Raw genomic sequence first — 20,882 nt, 5'->3', positions numbered from 1 at the left:
CCACTGTAAATGGGCAAGGCTTTATGAGTCTTTATAGGGGCTCTTAATTGAATTTAAGTTTTCTTTGAAAAATGAAAAATTTTGGCTAAAGTAAATTCCTTTACTTAACAATTGAAATAAAATCAATCTTAAATAGGGTTGCTTTTGAGTCTTGGTATTTATTGAAGACCACTGCAGACTCATTGTCTGAGAATAATGGGTGGTAATTGCATAAAATAATGAGCTTATGGTCAGTACTTTTAATATCAAATTATTGTAGTGTGTCAAGTAAGATGAATTTCCAAGCTTTACTTTCCCCAGTCTCTTAGCTAACCAGAAGATGGTCTCTATGGCACTGAAAAATTGCTTGTGCTGTTCATTTCCTGTTGTATTTTATCAAGCCATTTATCTAATATAATAAAAAATCATTTCAGTTTTTCATTGATTACTTCAGTATTAAACGCATGGTTTGAACAGATAAGGGAAAATTATGAAAGATAATAATGAGTAGGAATAAAATCATTACATATCACTAGGATTTCCTTTACAGGGATAATGCTTTAGGAAAAAGTGTGTGTGGGCATTTTAAGCTAGGTTCACATATTTACAGTTCAAGTTCTGATATTTATCTCATACCTAGATCATTGAATAGTTTTGGTTGGAAGGAACCTTTAAAGGTCATCTAGATCAACTCTCCCTGCAATGAGCAGGGACATTTTCAACAATCTGAGGTTGCTTTAAGCCCTGTTCAACCTGACCTTAAATGAAGGTTATTCTATCTTGATCCAGCCTTCTAAGTTATTGGAGTCAAACCTTGGCTGCAAAGAAGATCAAAAAATAGTGTTGTATCTAACTGCCTGTCTCCTGCCCCCTCTTCCTAAAAGTGGTCAGGATCCCATGGGGCTGTGTCCCGTGTGCACAACCCACAGAGCACCTTGGCTGATTTGTTACTAAGCCACATTTACAGCACTTCAAATACTGTGCCCAGGTCTCAACTTGCCTCCTTTGAACAACTCTCTTGGCTGGAAGAGAAAATAGCTGCAGAAAGCAGAGAAAGCATTGTCAGTGCTATGAGGGGAATTGTTGTCTGTGGGAAATGTGTGAAGACCTTTTAGTCAAGCAGTCTTCTGTAACACCATGAACTGAGTGCTGTGACTGTACTGATCTTCCAGGAGAGTGCTGGGATGCCAAACCCTAATTTAAGCTGGGGTGTTTTTCCTACGTGGGATTTCCACGACAGCTCTTTGGTGAACCTGGGAATCTCTCTGCAAGGGAGCCTTTGGGTAGGCAAGACAAGTGCAGGGCAGTTGCTGAGAAGGCTAGAGTATGGAGCACATCTTACTTTGTCAGGTGCTGCTTAGTGCATCTTGTCTGGGCATAGCTCTGCTCAAGGCCTCCCAAGAGCTGTTATTTTCTGCCACACAACCACAGAATATGCTAAGTTGGAAGGGATCAGCAAGGATCGGAAAGTCAAACTTTTAGCCCCACACAGGACAGCCCCAAGAGTCACACTCTGTGCCTGAGAACATTGTCCAGATTCCTCTTGAGCTCTGTTAGGCTTGGTGCTGTGACCATGTCCCTGAGGAGCCCAGATCAGTGCCCAACCACCATCTGGATGAGGAACCTCTTTCTAATGTCCAACCTAAACTCCTCTGACACAACTTCAGACCATTCCCTCAGGTCCTGTCACTGGACACCAGAGAGGAGATCAGTGTCTGCCCCTCCTCTTCCCCTCAAGAGAAAATTGTAGACTGCACTGAGGTCTTCCTCAGTCTCCTGCTCTCCAGGCTGAACAGACCAAGTAACCTCAGCTGATCCTCATACAGCTTCCCCTCAAGGCCCTCCCAAATCCTGTCCTTAACTGTTGCTGGTATCCCACCTGAGAGGCACCAGGGTGGGTTTGACAGTTCTTGGTGGCCTTAAACTGCCTGGCCTCACCCTGTGCTCACTTTTACTTCCAGATGCAGCTTTCTCTGTTTCACCCTATCTTCCAGCCACCTCCCCTTAGACACAATCCTTTTCTTTCTTTCATCACCAAGACAATTCTCAAAACAGCAAAGAGCAGGAGGACATGGAAAATGATCACAGAAGGCAAGGGAAAAGATGAATCACTGTGCCATTTAGTGAATAACATACATACAGTTTTTAAAGCTTTTTTAGTATTTGTCTAGATGCATATGTAGATATACTGTATATGTGTATATTTATGATAAAATGTGTTAAATATTTTAATATCTTTTGTCAATTTTCCTTGTTTAAAGTGGGAAGGAAACTTGTCAATGTTGTGAAATTAACCCTGTGTACATTGGTGTATGCTGGTTATTTATGAAATTGCAATGTTGAGATATGTCAGTAATTACCAAAACATGGAGCAGAAATAATGGGAGTAACAATGAAATAAAGCAACATGAATTGATCAACTGATTTTATTAATGCTTCCCAACTCAGTTTATGAAGCCCTGCTGTATGAAGGCTCTCTGAAGTCGTATCTTTAGTTACCAGCAAAAATATTCTCTGTGCATGTGTTTGGATAGAGCTTTGTGAAATGTAAGACTTGACTCTCTTTGTTTAATTGATTAATCTCTTGATGGGGGACAGCAGCAGTGCCATGAGCTAGGTTGACTGCAAAGGGCAGGCAAAGAGCTGTGCACTGCTCAGCCTTCTCGAAGAAGTTAAGAGACAGTTGTTAAAATAAGGGGGTGAAGGACAATGTGTGATATCTACCACTGAGGTTTGAGCTTGGGCCTGAAGTTCTGTGCGTGGAATATCACCCTTCTCCCAAAGAGTGCAGATGGGTGAGATGATAACTATAGCTCAAGCTAAATGGAGATAGAAGTTGTTTGTTCTTCCTATTCCTATAGTGGTGCTTATAAACTGATTTATAAGCAGCCAAAAGGTTGCTGGTTTGAAATGTAAGAACCTACAATATTCTTAGAAACAAGTTGTACTATCTAGCAATTGATGTACGTATTTCTCAAGGGATTCATAATCCAAATGAAAATTATGAAGTTAGAACTCGAAAGTATGAGACTAAACAGAGTTGTTGTCATCATGTGTCTGTCAGTATGTTCGTATGGGAACACCGACGTAGTAAGCATGTCAGAAGAAGAAAAATTGCTGCCTTGCAACAAAGACACTAGAAGAAATACATCAGGCAAAAAGACTGGCTTTTTATGACAGCTGCTTTTCATAACAACTGTTAACTTGGTCTAGATTAAATTATGTTTACAAAAAGAAAAGTAACTTCTGCTTTTTAAAGAGCAACATAACAGATACTTGCTTTATGATTATGACCACAGGGTATGATTCAGCCTCACATTGCAAGCTTAAGCACAGTTTTCTTGGTGACTTCTGTAATCTTCTTCCCTCACTATTTCTTTTAGGTGGCTGTGCTTCTCTTTCATTGGATGAAGCAGTTCACAACACGCATATTAATTGCTTTAATAAAGTCACTGTTGAGGTATGAACAGGACTGGAAGAGCATATTCTTGCGTTTTGCAGTTCATCACTGTACCTAGTTGCTTTCCCTGGTTCTAACAACTGACTCATGTTGTTTTTCCATTCACATGTTTCTCCTACAACTAACCTCTTCTCCAATTTCCCCCAGCTGAGAGTTAAACTATTGCTCATGCTGCAGCAGGGAGCTGCCAGACAAGTAGCTGAGTTTGAAGAACTAAAGTGCTTAGGCTCTTTATTAACTTTATAGACCTACTAACAGCATAAAAATGTTGTTCTGTCCACATAATGTGTATCTTGGTAAGCAAGCATCTTAATTTTTCTGTAATTCTATGAACCAGTTACTCCAACAATGTAAATGCCAGCATTCTGGAAGTTGTTATAGTCTCAAAGTCATCAGGTGGAGGAAAAAAAAATTAAGTCCTTTTGCCTCTCACTTCAGTTAAAGTATTCGGAGTATGGATTTTTATTGATACTCTGTAGACTGGAAAGTTTCTCGTCAGCCCCCACTTGTGCACAGAAAAGTAGCTGAACCAGAGATCGCTGTTTAAGCTTCAGGTGGAGTGGACACACATGTATCCACAAAGATTCGGTTAAGTTAGTTTTCTTCCTGATGTTGTAGGAAATCCAGATGTTTTGCTGCTTGAACTGCTATTGTTTAGAATTAAGATTATCCTGGTATTGACCCCTTAATCCACTGTGGTATAGCAAGAGCTGTTCCTAGTACATACTAGCAAAACAGGTGTGAGAGGAAAAATGAATGTTCTAAGTGCATGACTCCGCTGTATCTGACTTATTTTTAGTCTGAAAGTTTGTTCTGTTTGAGTCAAATGAGAGACTCCCAAAGACTGGTTACAAAGACACTATTGTAATTTTACTAGGGCCAGGCTCATGGTGGCCTCAGAGGTATTTTGGCTGAATGAATTTGGAGTTTGTTTTGGATTATCAAAACTCGACAACTTTCAATGGTTCACTGTATTATAGATTCCACAAAGTTAGATTTTATGGTTATGTGAAATGAGAGGGTTTTTTCCCTGCCTGCATCAAGAATTCAACAGTCAAGAAAGGAAAAGAAAGTGAATAAGGAGAAAAATTCAGAAGTCTATATTAATCTAGTTGAATCCAAACATTATATTAATCTAGTTGAATCCAAACATTCTTCTTAATACATATTGTCAATTCCTTTAAAACCCCTGGATGTCAATGAACTGACAAAAGACACTGGGTTCCAGTTAGTTTTGTTCAGTTATTTTCCCCACCGTGTGGACTTTGTTTTCTTGATTTAGCACTTTTATGTACTTAAAAAACAAACAAACAAAAAAATAAAAATAAAAACACCAATAAACAAACGAAAAAACCCCCACCAAGCATAAAAACTCCATACTCTTGTTTTACGGCGCTCTGTTTTATTTCCAAAAACTTGGTGTTTGAAATATAAATACCAGTGTAATATGCTGTTTTACAAATACTTAGAATTAAAGGCATTAGAAGTATTTCTGTTGTTTGCAGCTCATATATAAACTTTTTGTCAAAATTTATTTCTATTTTGTATTGACCTTTCTTCATTAAGCATATTTAGTTTAATTACAGGACTAGATGTTTAACAAGCTGAAAGGATCTCATGCCTTATCAGAGCAGCTGTTCACTAATGACCGTGAAGAGTCTCAGCTGAGTGCCTGCCCATTATTTTGATAGTAGCATGATAAGATGTGTATAAAGCTTTGCCAATATTCATGTATGTTCCATCTGTCTCTAGCATGGCTGTTTTGTTTTTTTCCCACTTCTTTCAGGAGGTGAGTGCTAGGAGTGCTGGCTGTTCTGGGGACTCCTACATCACAGCTCTTCTCCTCCTGACTCACCTGTCCTTACAAGCCTCATCAGCCTTTCTTCTAGCTGCTGTGAAACCACTGCAGGGGCCTTCTGGGATGTGCTTCTTTGCCCAGGCTCTGATCTGCTTCTGAACAGCAGCAGCTGAATCAAAGGGAAGAGAGGAATTAAAGCAATCATAACTTTACAAATATTCTTTTCTTTCTTTCAGCCCTTTAGCTTGAGTTGTGGGGGTAAAGAGAATGTAGCATGGTGTTTCACAGGAATGAGCAGATTTAGCTGAAGAGTTTTCTTGTGTTGAGTGCCTCTGCATTAGTGCTGTACCTCTGCTGCACCAAATGTGGTTTAGAGGAATGGAAGACAGCATCCTGACTGAGAGACACTGAGTTAGTATGAGTTGCATCATGACAGCATGGAAAAGTCCACACCACACATTTTACCTGTTTCTCAGCTAAGAGTGGTGTATATATATTAAAATTGAGGTGCTATTACATTCTGAGAGCAGGTTCTGGGGTATATGTGGGCAAAGGTGGACAGGTTTAAGCTGTATCAGGGCCTCGAAACAAAGAATAGAGGCATACCAGCTTCTGATGCTTGGCTTAAATTCTTTCCTTAATGAAAGTTTAAAGTTTATTTCAATATTTTAAGGTTAATGAGACTTAAACATTCCACTGTTACTTTCTACCTAAATATAAGTTTCACTACAAACTTGTTTTAAATTAGAGTTTTGAAACCTATTTAATTTAGCTTTTTAGTATCTCTTTGTGTAAGAGAATGCAAATCAGCAATTAGAGTAGAGGCCTGGAAATTAGTAGATATTTCAGTAGACATATAGGTTTGAAATACTTGCATGTTTAGGGCATGTTTAACTAGAGAAAAACAACTTCATGTATTTAAGCGTCTTGGCTTTTCTTGTCATTGTCCTGGCTAAGATCCACAGAAATGACCACAAAAGATCCAGAAAAGATGTTTTCATTTGCCTCCAGACTAAGGAGGCTGCCAGTTGACTACAGAGGTGGCTATGTGTTGGAAGGGGAAAATTGTTTTTTATGTCACTTCTGAAATAAGTGATTTTTTTATTTGTTTTTCCTTCTCTTGCTCTGCTTGGGACTGGAGCAGGAAGCAGGAGGTGGTGTACTTTCACAGTCCCCTGCCTTACAGGGAAAAGTGCCAAGGTGCGCTTGCTCAGGGTTACACATGAGCCATGCATAATCATCTTGATGCACAACTTCTGTATAGAAGCTAAATGTTGGGTCATTTTTAATGTGCTGTAGAAATCTCATGTGACTTGCACAAGGTCAGTGTGAAGGCCAGAAGCTATGAGGAGTCAGAGCAGTGAATTCTGACATGCTAGGGGTAGAAGACTAAACTGTGTCTCCAAAATGTGCAGTTGAGGGGAGAGCTCGTTCTGACCACAGTGTGCATGGCACAGACCCAGCCTGCCCTCCTAACCTCACTCAGGAGCTCTAGTGTGGCCATTGTTATTCATGTTAACATTTTTCATTATAAAATTTCATTATAAAGTTATTCATTATAACTTGCCCTCAGCTGTTAATTGTGCCACTGTGATCTGACAACTATATTGATATCATCAGACATTAATATAGGGTATCTCTCTCAGAATTCTGTTTAAAAGGTTTAAAAAAATAAATACTGCTAGTGCAAACTTCTGAAAATAAACTGGGTTTGGCACAGGAATTACTGATGAATGAAGCTCTTTTATTTTGAGGGGAGTGAACACTTGAAGTCTGTTTTCATTTTAATGGAAACATTTTTTGTCAACCTGCCAATTCCAAATAAAGTTAGCAAAACAAGCCTTAAAATAGTGAAGATGTAGTACAGCTAGGAAATTGTGAAAGTAGTGAGTGAGCTAAAGCTAAATATCATATTTTGCCCATACTTGAGCACTTTATATAGCTAAAAAAATAAATACATGAATAATGAAATTACCCAAAAGCTCAATGATTTGTTGTGTATAGTTAGATAACTAATTGACTGTATTTCAGGTAAATTTAAGTATTAGCCTTCTCAAGAAGTGGCTTTAACTTGTAAAACTCTCTCTCTGGTCTTAAAATGTTGAAAAACTGCATCTGCCTAGAGGCTGAAATCGATAAGTTATATCAGGAAGGCAAACTTGTAGATATTCTGCTTGTCTACTGTGAGGCCTCAAAATTAGATACATTGAAAATGAGATGCTTTTAGTTCAGAAGAGAAAATTAATTAAATCCAAGCTCCTGAAGGCTTCTAGCTCTGAATGCTTAAGATATTTTAGTGGCCATAGTAAATACATTACAATATTGTATATTTTGGGACATTTTCATGACTTGTGGGTGTTCTCATCCTTCTATTTGATTATACAGTAAAGGAAGTTTAACTTTCAGGCTTTCAATAAAGAATAGTGCTCTAGTGCTAAAAAGAAGCAGATTCTTATTTCTCTAGCTTTTAAAATCAGTATTTTTCAAATAACCATATAAGATGGATCTTGTGACTCTCCAGATCAAGAATGTTTTCAGACACTGTTTATTGATTTAGGTGGTGGTTTATGCAGTAGGAGAAAACCTGGAACATGGACTCCATAAGGAAAATAATGAAACCTGCAAATTTAAAAATCTGAAATCCATTACTGTAGATTTTTAAAAGTCCTTTGCCTTCCTCAGGCTCATTTGAAGCCTAGAGCCTGAGGAATGTAGGAGAGTTCAGTTTCTTCAGTCACTTTCTGACTGAAGGCAGACAGGGAGAATAAACCATGAATGTGGAGTAACCTGGGTGCAGTGGGGCCTTTAGGAGACGCTAAGAAAATTAATTTATTGTGCAAGAAGTAAAGGTCTTTTTAATTTGCAGTGGCAGTTTGTCTCACAATATCCTTTGTGGTCAGTATAGCAAAAATATTCATTTTGTAGATGTAACTGGTTGTTTGGGGTTCCATCTCCAGTTGCCAAAACACCAAGGGAAGGCCACTGTGTACAACTGGAGCTGCACCTCTAACCTTTCTGAATGAGCAATCTCCACCAATTGCCACATCAACTCTGAGATCAAGAGCTGCCTTACCTCTTTCCCTAGTTCTCTATTATATGATTTCTTACTCTTCTGTATTGCATCTACAGACTATGGGAAATAAAGGATTCCTGCTTATTGCTGCAGTATCTCTAGTGCCTCCTGGTTTCTCATGCAATTGCAAATAAGCTCAATTAGTAGGATGTAGGCCAAGATGAGAATTATGCTAAGGAGTCTGTGTTGTGGAAAGTCTCTATGAAGTTGGTAGAAAAGGGCTGAAGCAGTGCCTGGCAATAACAAATGTATTAAAAAATCTGCTCAGACAGGAACATTTTACTTTCTGCACATTCAGTTCTTTAGAAAATTATTTCCCTAAGTAAGAACAGACATTTTGTTTTCCTGGGGAAATGTGGGAAGTTGGATTTAAGATAAGGTTCAGATCTAACACCAGCTATGTCTCCAGGTTCTGGATACTTGGTAAACTGACGGTATTTAAACCAGAACTTAGAAGCAATTTATTTATTTAAGCCTACAGTCAAGTTGTTAAAGGCAAGCTGAAAACCTCACAGCTTTCAGCATAACATCTGCAAGTTGAAAGGGATACAGTTCTGTGAAGTTCTGTGGTGTAATCCTGAATGGAATGTAGGAGACATGTAATCCTGACAAAGCTTAAAACTATGTCTTTGAAGAGATGCATTTGAAGGGGGAAAGGGAAGTTGGAAAGGAACAGTGAGATCACTGAGATCTCCTTGTGGGGCTCTTTTTTTTTGTGTCCAGACTGGTGAAAAGTAACTGTTGGAAGTTACTAGCGCTGTTTTGCATGCAGATCCCATCAATATTAGCTGTCTTCTAAAAATTTGCATCTGCTAGTACTGAGAAACTGTGCTTCATCCCTCACTTGTCTCAAACCAGCCTTTTGAGAAATGTTAAAGACCAACAGTGGTCAGCAGAAATAACTTGTTTTGCTTTTTTATGAAACAGATTTTCATCTCAAATCTAGGTTTTATACAGTTGTATATACAACATAAAACTAAACCCAAGTAATTTATTCAGTGAGGCCTCTGATTAAAATTTGCATTGCAGATGAACACAAGCCAGTTGAACCTTTTAAAAACCTTTATTGCTGTACTGTTTGAGCTATTTGACAGAATCATGTGAAGAATCAAATTGCCTTCTTCCAGGAGAAGGTCGGGAAAACAACCAGCCAAGATGAGTAATTTCCTTGGACTGGCTCCTTCCAGCCCAGTCTCTAGCATCCCTGCAGCTTATGTTATGCCTTTTTGTAGTAATTTTCATCAAGACAGAAATCTAAATTCTTTATTCTGAAATATTTCACATTCTGGATGAATAATGGGAGTTGCCAAAACTGGGGATCCTTGGTCTGTGTGGCTAATCAGGTGACCTGTCTTAGGCTGGTTCCAGTGTCTCCCTTTCCTGAGAGGTGCCCTGGGAACATGTTGCATTCTGTAAAAGGTCGGCTAGTAAAAACTAGATTGAAAGATCTAACTGTACTTTAGAAACACATGCAGTTACAGGATCTTCCTTGAGATTTTGAAATTAATTTGTTTCTTGACACAGGTAAGTACCAGCACTGCTGAAGTACCATACAAGAGGAGCTGACATGTATAAAATTTGCAGTAGCAAATTTAGGAGTTTCTGGTTCTTTAATTAGCTGAAGCTCTATATATAGCTGAAGCTCTACATGTAATTGGGATAAAACTCAGCCAAATCAAAACTCAGACTATTCTGAGCTCAAGGGATCTCTTAATATGTGGAAGCTAAATTATATTATGTAAATGTCTTGCATATTACAGCATCACATGATGCAGAATGAAATAGGTTGGAAAAGACCTCTGAGATCACTGAGTTCAACCTTTGACTGAACACCACTTTGTCAACCAGACACTGAGCGCCACATCCAGTGTTTTCTCTAACACCTTCAGGGGTGTGACTCCACCGCCTCCCTGGGCAGCCCATTCCAGTGTTGGTTCACCCTTTCTGTGAAGAAATTTCTCCTAATATCTGACCTAAATCTCTCCTGGTGCAGTTTTAGATTATGTCATGGATACTGCAAATATCTACGTGATTGAGCAACTCTCTTCTAGAAAGTACTTCTGAAAGATGTAGATTCACTGATGTTCCGGTGGTTTAGATCCAGTATTAATTATTAATAAAATTCATTTCTTAATTTTGCTGTGTTGAATCCTATTGGTAATGTGTGTGTGTTCTTTTTGTTATTTCAGGAAATCTATCAGTGGTGTGGCTCATCATGCAATAAATACGAGCGGCTGAAGGCTACACAGGTTGCTGTTGGCATTCGGGACAATGAACGAAATGGAAGGTCTAAATTAATTACTGTGGAAGAAGGGAGTGAGCCAGACAGGCTCATAGAGGTATTGTAATGTGTTGACTTGTTGCTGGCAGAGCTGCGAATAAAAGTTTCTGCACCTCAGGAAATAAATCAGATTGGGCTGATGCTAGGAAGACAGACAAAGGATACAGTAGGCCAGTTTAGACCTTTTCCTCCCATCCTTATCCAGGCAGTGTTAAGTTAATTGGGCATTACAGTCTGAGATAATTAATCATCTGAGAATACTTTTACAAGAACAAATATTTGCTTTATTGAATTAGCTGTACAGTGACTGAATTAACAGCACGGCTCATGCTGAAGCACGCTATCAGCTCTGTGTGAGGAAGGAGCATCCATCTGGGACACCACCAAAGAAAGAAAGACACAGAATTACTGTGCGTAGAAAGTAAAAAAAATGTAGCAAATTGCATATTGATGCAGACAGCCAAGCACATTGCTTTACATACTTCTGCTTCTATTTCAAGATCGTATGCATCCAAGCCTCTAGTAACCCCAGTGAGCCCCTTCCTCGTATGTTTAGAAAGTTTAACCATTTACTTAAAATCCCCAGATTTCAGATGTCATAACTGAGCTGATCAAAGTAGCATGGAAAAAAATTTCCCACTTTATGAATTTTTCAGATATCAAAAAATTAACAAACGCTCAGGAGTTGTTGCAGGCTGCATACTAACAAAACCATTGGCACTTGCCATTTGTGTCCTAAATGAATCTTCTTCCATTCATTCTCTAAAAAGAAGGAAGAGGGAAGCAGGGTCACAAAGCAGTCCTTCAACAATATTATATGTACAGCTAGGATATTGTCTTGTACTCCAGATTAAGTTCAGGAAGTAAAGCTAATGGTGCATGCAGAAATGCAATTATTTTTTGTGGTGCTTTCATTCAGTGTGGTCATGTGTGGCCTAACTAGTTACTGCCTGAGCAGAAGAACAGGTGCTGAGCCACTGGCCCGTGGCCATGCTGGCAGTGGGGACCCTTTGGGTGGACTGTCCCTGTGCTTGCAAAGACCTTTTTTCCTGTGGGTGCAAGTACAGATGTGGCTGTGTTCAGAAGTAGGGGAGGTGGCACCCAGTGTACCCGAGATTTTTCAAGAGGGAAAAAACCCAAGCAGACAATGTGGTTTTTTACTTCCTTATATGAGCTTTCCACACTGGCTCTGATGTGACACATGTTTTACATGTATGACTCTTTAGAAAAGAGCACAGATTGACAATTACAGAGCACCCTCCTGCTCCTGATTTCAGTCACAACATTGGGTTGCATCCTGCTGCAGCTGTGGCTGGGTGGCCCTGGGACTCTGCCCCTGGCCACAGCTGCTGCTGCCAAGCCCATCCTGGGGTTACCACTGGAGGCCCTCAACAGAGCTTCTGATACACTCATGTGTGACTTTTGAGCAGTGATCAGAGCAGCTCCCTTTGCTCCTCTTATCTGGCACAGGTGCAGGTAAGTTGGACTTAATGTTCTACTCCAGTGAGGACATGGGCCAGCTGCAGGCTGCCTCCCTGCTATCCCCCTCCACAGGCTCTGAGGGGAAGGGATATGCTGCCCTTGCCCCTGCATCTCTTTCAGACTTTCATTTGTGTGCAACTGTTGTTTTGTAGCAACCTTGACACATGATTAAGAGCAGGAAAATGCCAAGGTTGCATTTTGATCCTGTAGCGCATAATTATTGTATCAGGGAATAAATTATTTCTTCACTTGCACAGCAGTGTATGAAGAAGTTTCTGCTTTTTTTTTGAGAATTCTGAATATAGAGGGAACAGATAGGGGTAGTTCAATGCAATTAGATTAATTGCTTTTATTGCTGCCACTGTGATGAGCTCACTTTGAATGAACGTGTCTGCAGTCAGGGTTTATCTTCTAGTCTGCATCATGCTAGCCTTGCTTATGTAAGTGCTGCTTCCATAACAGGGTCTGCAGCTCAGTGATGGCTGTCCCAGTCTGCTCTGAAATGTGCTACTAATAAGTCAGGAGGGTAGTTAACCTCACAGACATATAAAATTTATTAATCCTTATTCCTGCTCAAATTGTTTCTAGTTCCTGGTACTCTTTGTTTGGATTTCTCTTTGCTTCCACAGAATTGTCTCTTAACTTGCTATTACACTCTCCCAGGCTAACTGGTGTTGAGCTGACATGGTGTTTGTTTCGTCCCTCCACATCAGGAAGGGTGGATTTTTGGCATCTCCAGATTTTTTAGAAAAAGGTTGATTTATTTTCTAGGGAAAATAATTACATACTTTAAATATTCATTTTGTCATCCAGTATGCCACTGAAATTAGAAAGAGATTTCCTAAAATTATATCCTCTGACAAATGTCAGGAATGATTCCCCTTCTTGTGAGCTAGAAATCTGCTTCCATATCAGCGGCCAAACTTGCTCTTGCAGTGCCAGGAGGAGCTTCAGGGAGGGGCTGATATACCTACCATGAGTACCAGCAGAAAGAGCCAAAACTGATCTTATTCCTTCTCCACGAGCTCAGAGTTATGAGTCCCTACCAGAAAAGCAAGACTTCTGTGCCTGCACCCCACCATGGAGGCAAGACACAGGCTGGCTGAGCTAACCCTGCCACACTTGTGTCCTGCTGTAGGATTAGCAGAGGCAGCAGTGCTGTGGTGGGGTGGTGTTTCCCAGCCAGACCACTGTCCTGCTGGGAGCTGTGGTGCTGTGGGTGAGGTGAACTTGTGTGATAAAGGCAGTTACCTGCTCTCAGCTGCCATTTTTAGCAAAGGGAACGGGCTGCACTGTGCTTGAATTTGCCTGTGTGAGAGAGCTGTCTGGAGCTGCTGTGGGACTGGATGAATTGCTGTGGCAGACCAGCAAGACTCAGCTCGCTCGCCCTGGGAAAGGAGAATTTCTAGAAGCTGGGTATGTGAGTAGTTTTTACAGCAGCAAGGCCTTTTTCATCTGCCACGACAGATGAAAAACTTCCCACTTGGGAACACACAGTGACCACCCTGTGCTTGCACTCTGGAAACACAGCGTGTCTGGAAAGCTCAGATTTGCAGCAGGTGCACAGATGCTTCAGGGATCAGTGGAACTCTGACTGTGAAGACAAGGCAGAAGCTTTCTGTGCTTCTGTGCACATCAAAGATATTTATATACCTGGCTTCACATCCATGTTTGCACTTTAGGTGAGGAAGAGACTGGCAGATTTAAAGAAGCAGTGCTGTATAGGGTTGCTACCTTGGAAAATTAAAAGAGAAACAGACCACCTTGGACAAATTGCTGCTGTTGCTGTGACTGGTCACCAGTCTCAACAGAACATTAAAAAAATCACCAGATGCCAGCTCTGCTCTGTTTTTTGCATGGAAACAGCTGAATAGTTAGCCATTCTGCTGAAGCTTACACCTGAATGTTGGAATTGTGATAGAGGAAATTTTTGACCTTCATGGGACCAATCCAAAACATATTTTAGCAATGCTTGACTCCGTTTGGTAGCTGCAGAGTGACCATGTTAGGATTAGTCCTATGCTTTTTTTCTTTTCTAAGGAGGAAGACTAAATATATTATTTGAAAGATAACCTAAGACCAAAATCCTCTAGCATCTGTTGCTAGCTGTATCTGCCCCCTTGGGCCCACTGTGCTAACACTGATGCTCATCCTTCTCACTGCTGGCAGTGGTAAGCAGAGATCTCATAACACTGCTTTTAGTTGCCCAAGAGATCACTGAGGACTGAGAACAGCCAAAGTAATAGGCAGGCTCAGGACAGGCAATTTTCTTACTCTAGCTGGAATCTCTGCTCTAATTTTGAAGAGAGGATAAAATTGGAGAAACAAGGAATCAGAAATTACAGTATTTATACAGTAGTGAAGATTTCTAGTCAGCTAGCAAGCTGAAGGTGCTTGCAGTAATGCAGGAAGCATAGAAATATTCAGTTCTGAGTCACTCGGGAAAGATGCAAAGCATCCAAGACTCCACTCATTGTGCAGCAATCCCTTAATCTAGTTTTGTAAATCCAGAGATGAAGTAGAAGGGAGGAGAAAGTCTTAGTATATTTGTTTTCTTCTATTTATGTAATTTGAAGTATTAGACACCCTAAAATGTGTTTTATGTTGATAGTACTTTCTATCTACAAAGACTCATCTCCCTGTTATTTCAAGTGCGTCAGCAGCTCTGTCAGTCTGTAGGGTATGAGAGCAAATGAAAAAGTAGGATAGACTGAGTTTTACCTAAACTAAGTGTTAAGCCTGTGTTTGCCCCTCTACTTAATCATGTCATGTTCAGCTGAAACTTTTCAAGATGCTTCTGTTTTCTCTGAACCTGTCTGATTCATAGAACTGCTTTATTGTTCCCCTACAAATTACCCCCTTAAAACTGCAACTCTTGGTATTATATGATTGCTGTGAGTTTTACTGCTGAAACTTCTTGTGGTTTTGTAAAGGTTTTTGATTTTCATGATTGAAGACAATGAAACCTGAGAAATGTGACAGCTGAGATCCAGAACCACAAAAAAATGAATCATCTTGTTTGTATGCATCTTTGGAATCACTCCTCTGCATTTAAACATAAAGCTCCACCACTTCTATTTGCTCAGCATTTGCAGTTGTCACATGCCTGTTTTCGTGAGTGTTATAGAGCCCTTACAACAGGGGAGTCCAAACCTCTCATAAAATACTTGTGTAAAGATTCAGCTAGTGTAAATATCGAGCAACAGGGGGAACCTCTTCCTCCTTGCTGGTAAAGCAGCCTTTCTCCTTTCTCCCAGCTTTTCCTTTAAAGCCTTTAAGCAATGCTTAATCATGAGAATTCCTGAATGCCATTGTATTCAGTGACTGACGATTGTTTTTGCCTATGATGTGAATAAGTGAGTGGTCTGATCATATTACATACAGCCAGTCACACCTTTCTACCTTGGTAGCTGGAAAGGGACTGGCAGCACTGTGCAGTGCTAATTCTGCTCTGTGGATAAAGTCGCCAGAGCACAGACAATAAAGAGATTCCATTGCAAATGCGAGTTGCAGGGGTTCTACACTCTAGAGACCCAAATAATGAAAATATGTTAAAAACATGAAGTTCCAGTAATCCTTAAACTAACTGGATAGATGTCTGCCCATATGGATAGAAGAGCAGGATCACTCCTTCCTTTCTTATTAAATTCAAGCCCTTAAACATTATTTTTTACAAACCAAAGATAATTTCCAAGGACAGCATGGAGCACAGTGAGGTAGCTGGGAAAAAGCGAGACTTGCCATGACGTGTAAGTGGGTGTGAGAGTGCGAGGACACGTTGCTCTGAAGGAGCTGTGCAGGTTCTTGCAGTCCCTGGCCCTGTCACATGGATCATTGCATAAGACAGGAAGAGCAGCACGTGTCCCACTGGCGAAGGCGCCGCTTTGGTACCTGCTCCTTTCCCAGAGCCAGCAAGAGCAGGATCTGTCAGCACAACTCTGCAAAAGCAAAAACTGCTCTTGCTACTCTCAACATTTGCATTTCTTCTTGTTCCCTTGCTTTTGGTTGTATTATGAACTCAAGTCATGCTAAAGGGAGGTCTGTTTGTTTTGTATACAGAGGAGTGGAGGAACAGTGGGAGTGAGGGTGATGTAAGAGGAGGAAGAGGTCTAACTCCTTAGCATAATATTCTATTCTAACTTTTTGTGGACTACAACCTCCTGGCGATTGTTAGGGATTAAGCAATTGTTTAATCATGTAGCTTGTACACAGTTTTATTCAAATGCTGCATTTTCGTAAGCTCTGAATTGCATGTAACTGTCAGGGTCCAGCCTGACCTGTTCACCACCAAAAAAAAATGCCCAATATGAAAAGTAATGAAGTCCTATCTATGGCTTTGGAAATATGTAAAGCAATGTCTTTTATTGTCTAAATTGAGACAGCTGGAAAAAATAGACATTATTCCAAGGAATTTTGTGAAATAAATACTGGAAATGAATTTCAGTCCCAGGGTAGAAGCAGTTTTGAACAGTCATGTACAAAGGAGAATGAATGCATTGAGAGAGGAATGCACAATGGAAGTTGTACCAGTGCAAAGACGCTGTAACATAAGGACACAGATAAGTCAACTACATTTTCATGAGAAAGCAGAGACTTAAGAAAGCTAATGCACAGAAAATAGCAGAACTACTAGCTGTAGTTTCTCTTAGTAATTGCATTGGCTACTCAAATGGACAGACAGCTTTCTCAGGCTGCTTTGAAAGTATGGGTCAAATTTACCCCTCAGGAAGAGGAAAATGCTTCTTCACTGGAGTGATTTTGGGTATATGCAGGTGCCAGCAAGAATTTGGGTCCTGTCATTTTGAGCAGTAAGAGTTTGTTGGATACAACTCAGTCCAGGGGAATAAACCTACGGGGTAAAAATCCTACACATGACTGTGCACCTTTCACAGCAACACCTGTTCAGTCTGAGGAGTGGCAGTTTACCAAACATTCCAATGTTTAATTAAGCTTTATGATGGGCTGTGCATGTGGGTACAAAGTGCAAACCCCTTGCCCTTCAGGGTGCCAGTTTCAAGCTGTCAAAACCAGGAGACCTGTTTTCTTTACAGCAATGGAGCCTATCTCCTTCATTAAGGAAAGTCACTTTTCTTGATGCAAATTTACATTTAAATGACTGAATTACACAACTCATACTCAGGCAAAACTTGCATGGCCTGGATTCCAGTACAGCTTAGCTGCTTTGTACCAGATGAGCATTTGGCCCAGCGTTTTCCCCAGACCCAGGAAGAAGATCAAGAGGGGTTTGGCCAGAGAATGGCAGAGGCTAGTAAGGAGGAATCTTCCTAAACCTTGGGAGTTACCCAAAATATTCTTCAGTCAGTCTTGGCTGCCTGAAGCTAGGGACTTAAATGACAGGGAACTGAACAGGAGCTGCAGGTGGCAAACACATCTGAAAGCCAGGCTTCTAATTAAGTCTCTAAATATGAATTTCAATGCCTGCATTAGAAATTTAATTTCAGAAAAGAAAATGTTCAGGTGTATCATACTGCATGGCATGAGCTAAATTCTTTATGAGCAGCTCTACTAGCAGGTGGTTGAAAACCTAATTTCTTATGCTAGGAAAGTTGCTTCTAAACTAGGTATTCTAGTGAATTTCTAAAATCCTAATGATTTTCTGGAAGTGCTTTGGTTCAAATTATAACATGTCTCTTTTGCATTCTTGTGAGTGAGAAAACCACTCATCTTTGTTATGTTTTCTTCTTTAGTGCTGTAGTGCTTGCAGGGCTACCACATGAGCCAATTATAATCTTATAATTACATGTTAGAATATGAATAGAGTTTGTAATAGCTTTTTTTTTTTTCCTTTCTGTGGTATACTATCGAGAAATCTATTGGTGAAAAATACTATAATTTTCAGTTTTTAAATGAGCATAATTAAGAGAAGACCAAAGACAAGAGATGTTAGCGCTCATCTCACAGGGTTTGTTAGCTCTTATTTCAAGGTACTTTCTTGCAACAGGGGAATTTCATGGGGAAGACCTGGAAGGGTAGATCTTCTTTGCTGTATGAAAAGCTGTGAGATAATATCTTCCTGGAATCCTGCATCTCCCTAACAGAAATGTATCTTGAAGGGATTCTTTTTTCCTTTTTTTTTTTTTTTTTCCTGCAGGTTTGTCTCCTTCCAGCCCCTCGCAGAGCAACTGGCATCTGTGTGCAAAGTTGGCTTTGAATTTTCCTTAGTGAAAGTTCTGTAGTGAAGAAGGGCTCAGAGAGGAAAAACTTTGTAGATTGTTTTGTTGGGTTTTTTTAAAAGGACTCCACATTTACACAGATTGCTGTTCCCTGTCCAGGCCATGTAAAACTGGGTAAGAGTTCTCTCATATTTGGGCCAGAGTGAAGCATGGTTATATGGAAGAAAGCATCCCATGTGTTGGGGGATACGTTCGGTATTTTCACCACCACAGTGTGTGATGCTGAAGAAATCTGTAAATATAATTACTGCAGGTACTGCAGAGCAGGCTGTTAGGGCCAGGTCTTCTGCTTGCGCAACTGCTCATGACTTTGATAATGTCTGACTTTACCTTTAAAAATAATTTTTTAAAAAAAGGCAGGTAAATTAAGATTAATTTAAATACTGCAGTAATGAGTGCTACAGCTTCTAACTCTGAAGAACTGTAAATCATAGCTGAACATTTTGACTCCTTTACACAAAATTTTAGGACAGGTAGGAACTTAAAGACATAAATCAGTTAGTGAAGGGCACCTAAACTAGCAGGAGGAAATTATTCTCAAAGAGCTAAGCAGGATATATCTAGACAACCAGGTGAAAGGAACATTCTTCTCTCTCTGTGCTAATAAATATTTAATTTATTTCAAGCATCAGCAGGAGTCATTAGAGAATATCTGTCAAAATACTCTCTGAGTTGTTTTCTTAGAGTCCAATCTATGCTCTGTCTGATTGCAGAATTTGGTGTCATGCCAGAGAGCACCCCCTGGCATATCTGGTCTGTTTGCTCCATGGGACTGGAAATGCTGAGCTTGTGGATACAGTCAGCATTGCACTGCAAAAATATTCCAATGCCTGGAGTAGCTTTTTCCACCTTCCCCTCTGGTGGTCTAAGTGATGAAACACCTTGCTGCAGCTCCTCTGCTCACCCTGATGCTGCTGTGTATCACAGCTGCCTGCTGCTCTTTCAGCTGCTGTGCATCCCCTGGGAACGCTGATTTTCTAGCAGGCTCTCTGGCTGCCAGTCGTGGGCTGCTGCCTCCAGCTCAAGCTTTATGGAGTGTTTGCCACGCTCCTCTTTTCACTCCCGTATTGGTGTAGTCTGGCCACAGCCTTGGGACCAGCTGCAAAACTGGAGGCACTTAAGGAATGAAAAGCTGAGAGTGTTGTGGATTTTATCAGATAAATATTCTTTACGTCTGAGGCTCCCTGTTGGCATTAGTTACTGATTTATTTCATTACTGTCCAACACATAAGCATGCATTGTCACGCAGCACATAAGATATTTTATCCACAAGGCCTTCAAACAGAGATCTGCAAAGCTGCAAAGGCTTCAGTGTGTGCCTCAATTTATGTTCCAATAAAGCAGAAAAAATGGGCATCTCAAGTACACGTGCAAGTCCCTGCAGGCTTTCGGTCCCATATTTCATACTGCTGGTATCAGAGGATGATGTTAACAAAGGAGTGAGATTAAAAATTTAGGTAGAATTACTATAAATGCGAAAAAGATGCGGAAGTGATTGATTAGTTCATTTTTAATTATGCTGCAGGTAGACAGGTGCTGAGCAGCTCAATTCTCCCACGTTCATTCAGCAGCAGTAATGGTTAGAAAATGACTGCTGCATTTTATAGTTACTGCCATTCACCCTCCTGATTTCTTTAGCACAGGATCGCTGGTTATCTTGGAAGCATCCAGAAGCCAGATATTTGAAGATAATGTAGGCTGGGGATTTCATCATTTCATGCACACCCAGTCTCCAAGTAAATAACTAGCTTAGATACTGCCAGCTGTGCCATCCCAGCAGGACAGAAAGCTGCCTGTTTTACCTCAAAGCCAAACTATCAAAAAAAATCAAATTTGTACTCCCAAGACTGATCTAGACACCTTTTCGTGAACATGTTATCCATGGCCAATTTCACAGAACAGAAAATTAATATTACAATATTTTTATCATGTGAGTAAAGGCTTTATATTCAAATTATCCCAGACAGATATGCAAAGTTGCAAATATTTTATTAAAAGCTGCCAAACCCCAGTGTCCTATTTTTAGGCAGTTAAGCACAGAGCTTTAAAAAAATTATGATTTGCATTTGAAATTCCTGAGACAACAGAAACTGGCTAAAAATGTAGGCCATAATTTATGCATCAAAAGTGCCATGAGCAGCTGATGTGTTTTGCTCTTTTGTAGCAATCTGAATTCATACAGCCCAGATTTAGACCTTAATGCCAGAAAGTCCTTTTGATAAATTACATGGTAAACAACCCAAAATTAACAGCTTGCCAGAACTATTTGTTAACATAAACTATCATTTTGTCCACTTCTCAGTGCATCACGGCTGTTTCCATCTTATTTTCAGTCTGTGTTCAGGAGGGTAGGAGGTCGTCTGCTCAAGGTGAGCACGTAATGAGATCTGTTGTTGCTGGAATTGCTAGTGAGAGGCCACTTCAGGCAGAAACCCTATAAAGCAGTTCAGTGAAGGATAAGTTTGTCCCACTGGGAGTGTAATTTTTTTGTAAGACAATGAACGTTTATACAATTTGATGGGAAGAGTTGCAGGTTACAATAACCAGTAAAATAAGTGTATTTGGTTTTTCATAATCTGACAAATGTCAAAAGTCATTTTTGTCTGGCCTAGAAT

The 20,882-nt window shown here is 40.2% G+C and overlaps 1 protein-coding gene across 1 annotated transcript in view; it reads left to right on the top strand.

The window, feature by feature from the left end:
- The window catches only part of SCIN (scinderin), a 48,648-nt gene that overhangs the window by 7,501 nt on the left and 20,265 nt on the right, over positions 1 to 20,882 (top strand). Inside the window, exon 4 of the mRNA XM_040070175.2 lies at positions 10,500 to 10,649. Coding sequence (XP_039926109.1) covers positions 10,500 to 10,649 — 150 coding nt within the window. The remainder of the gene's footprint in view (positions 1 to 10,499; positions 10,650 to 20,882) is intronic.

Source organism: Hirundo rustica, chromosome 1 (assembly GCF_015227805.2).
Source record: "Hirundo rustica isolate bHirRus1 chromosome 1, bHirRus1.pri.v3, whole genome shotgun sequence".
NCBI lineage: Eukaryota > Metazoa > Chordata > Aves > Passeriformes > Hirundinidae > Hirundo > Hirundo rustica.
Note: the sequence above shows the minus strand (reverse complement) of the source record. Positions and strands in the feature narration are given on the sequence as shown.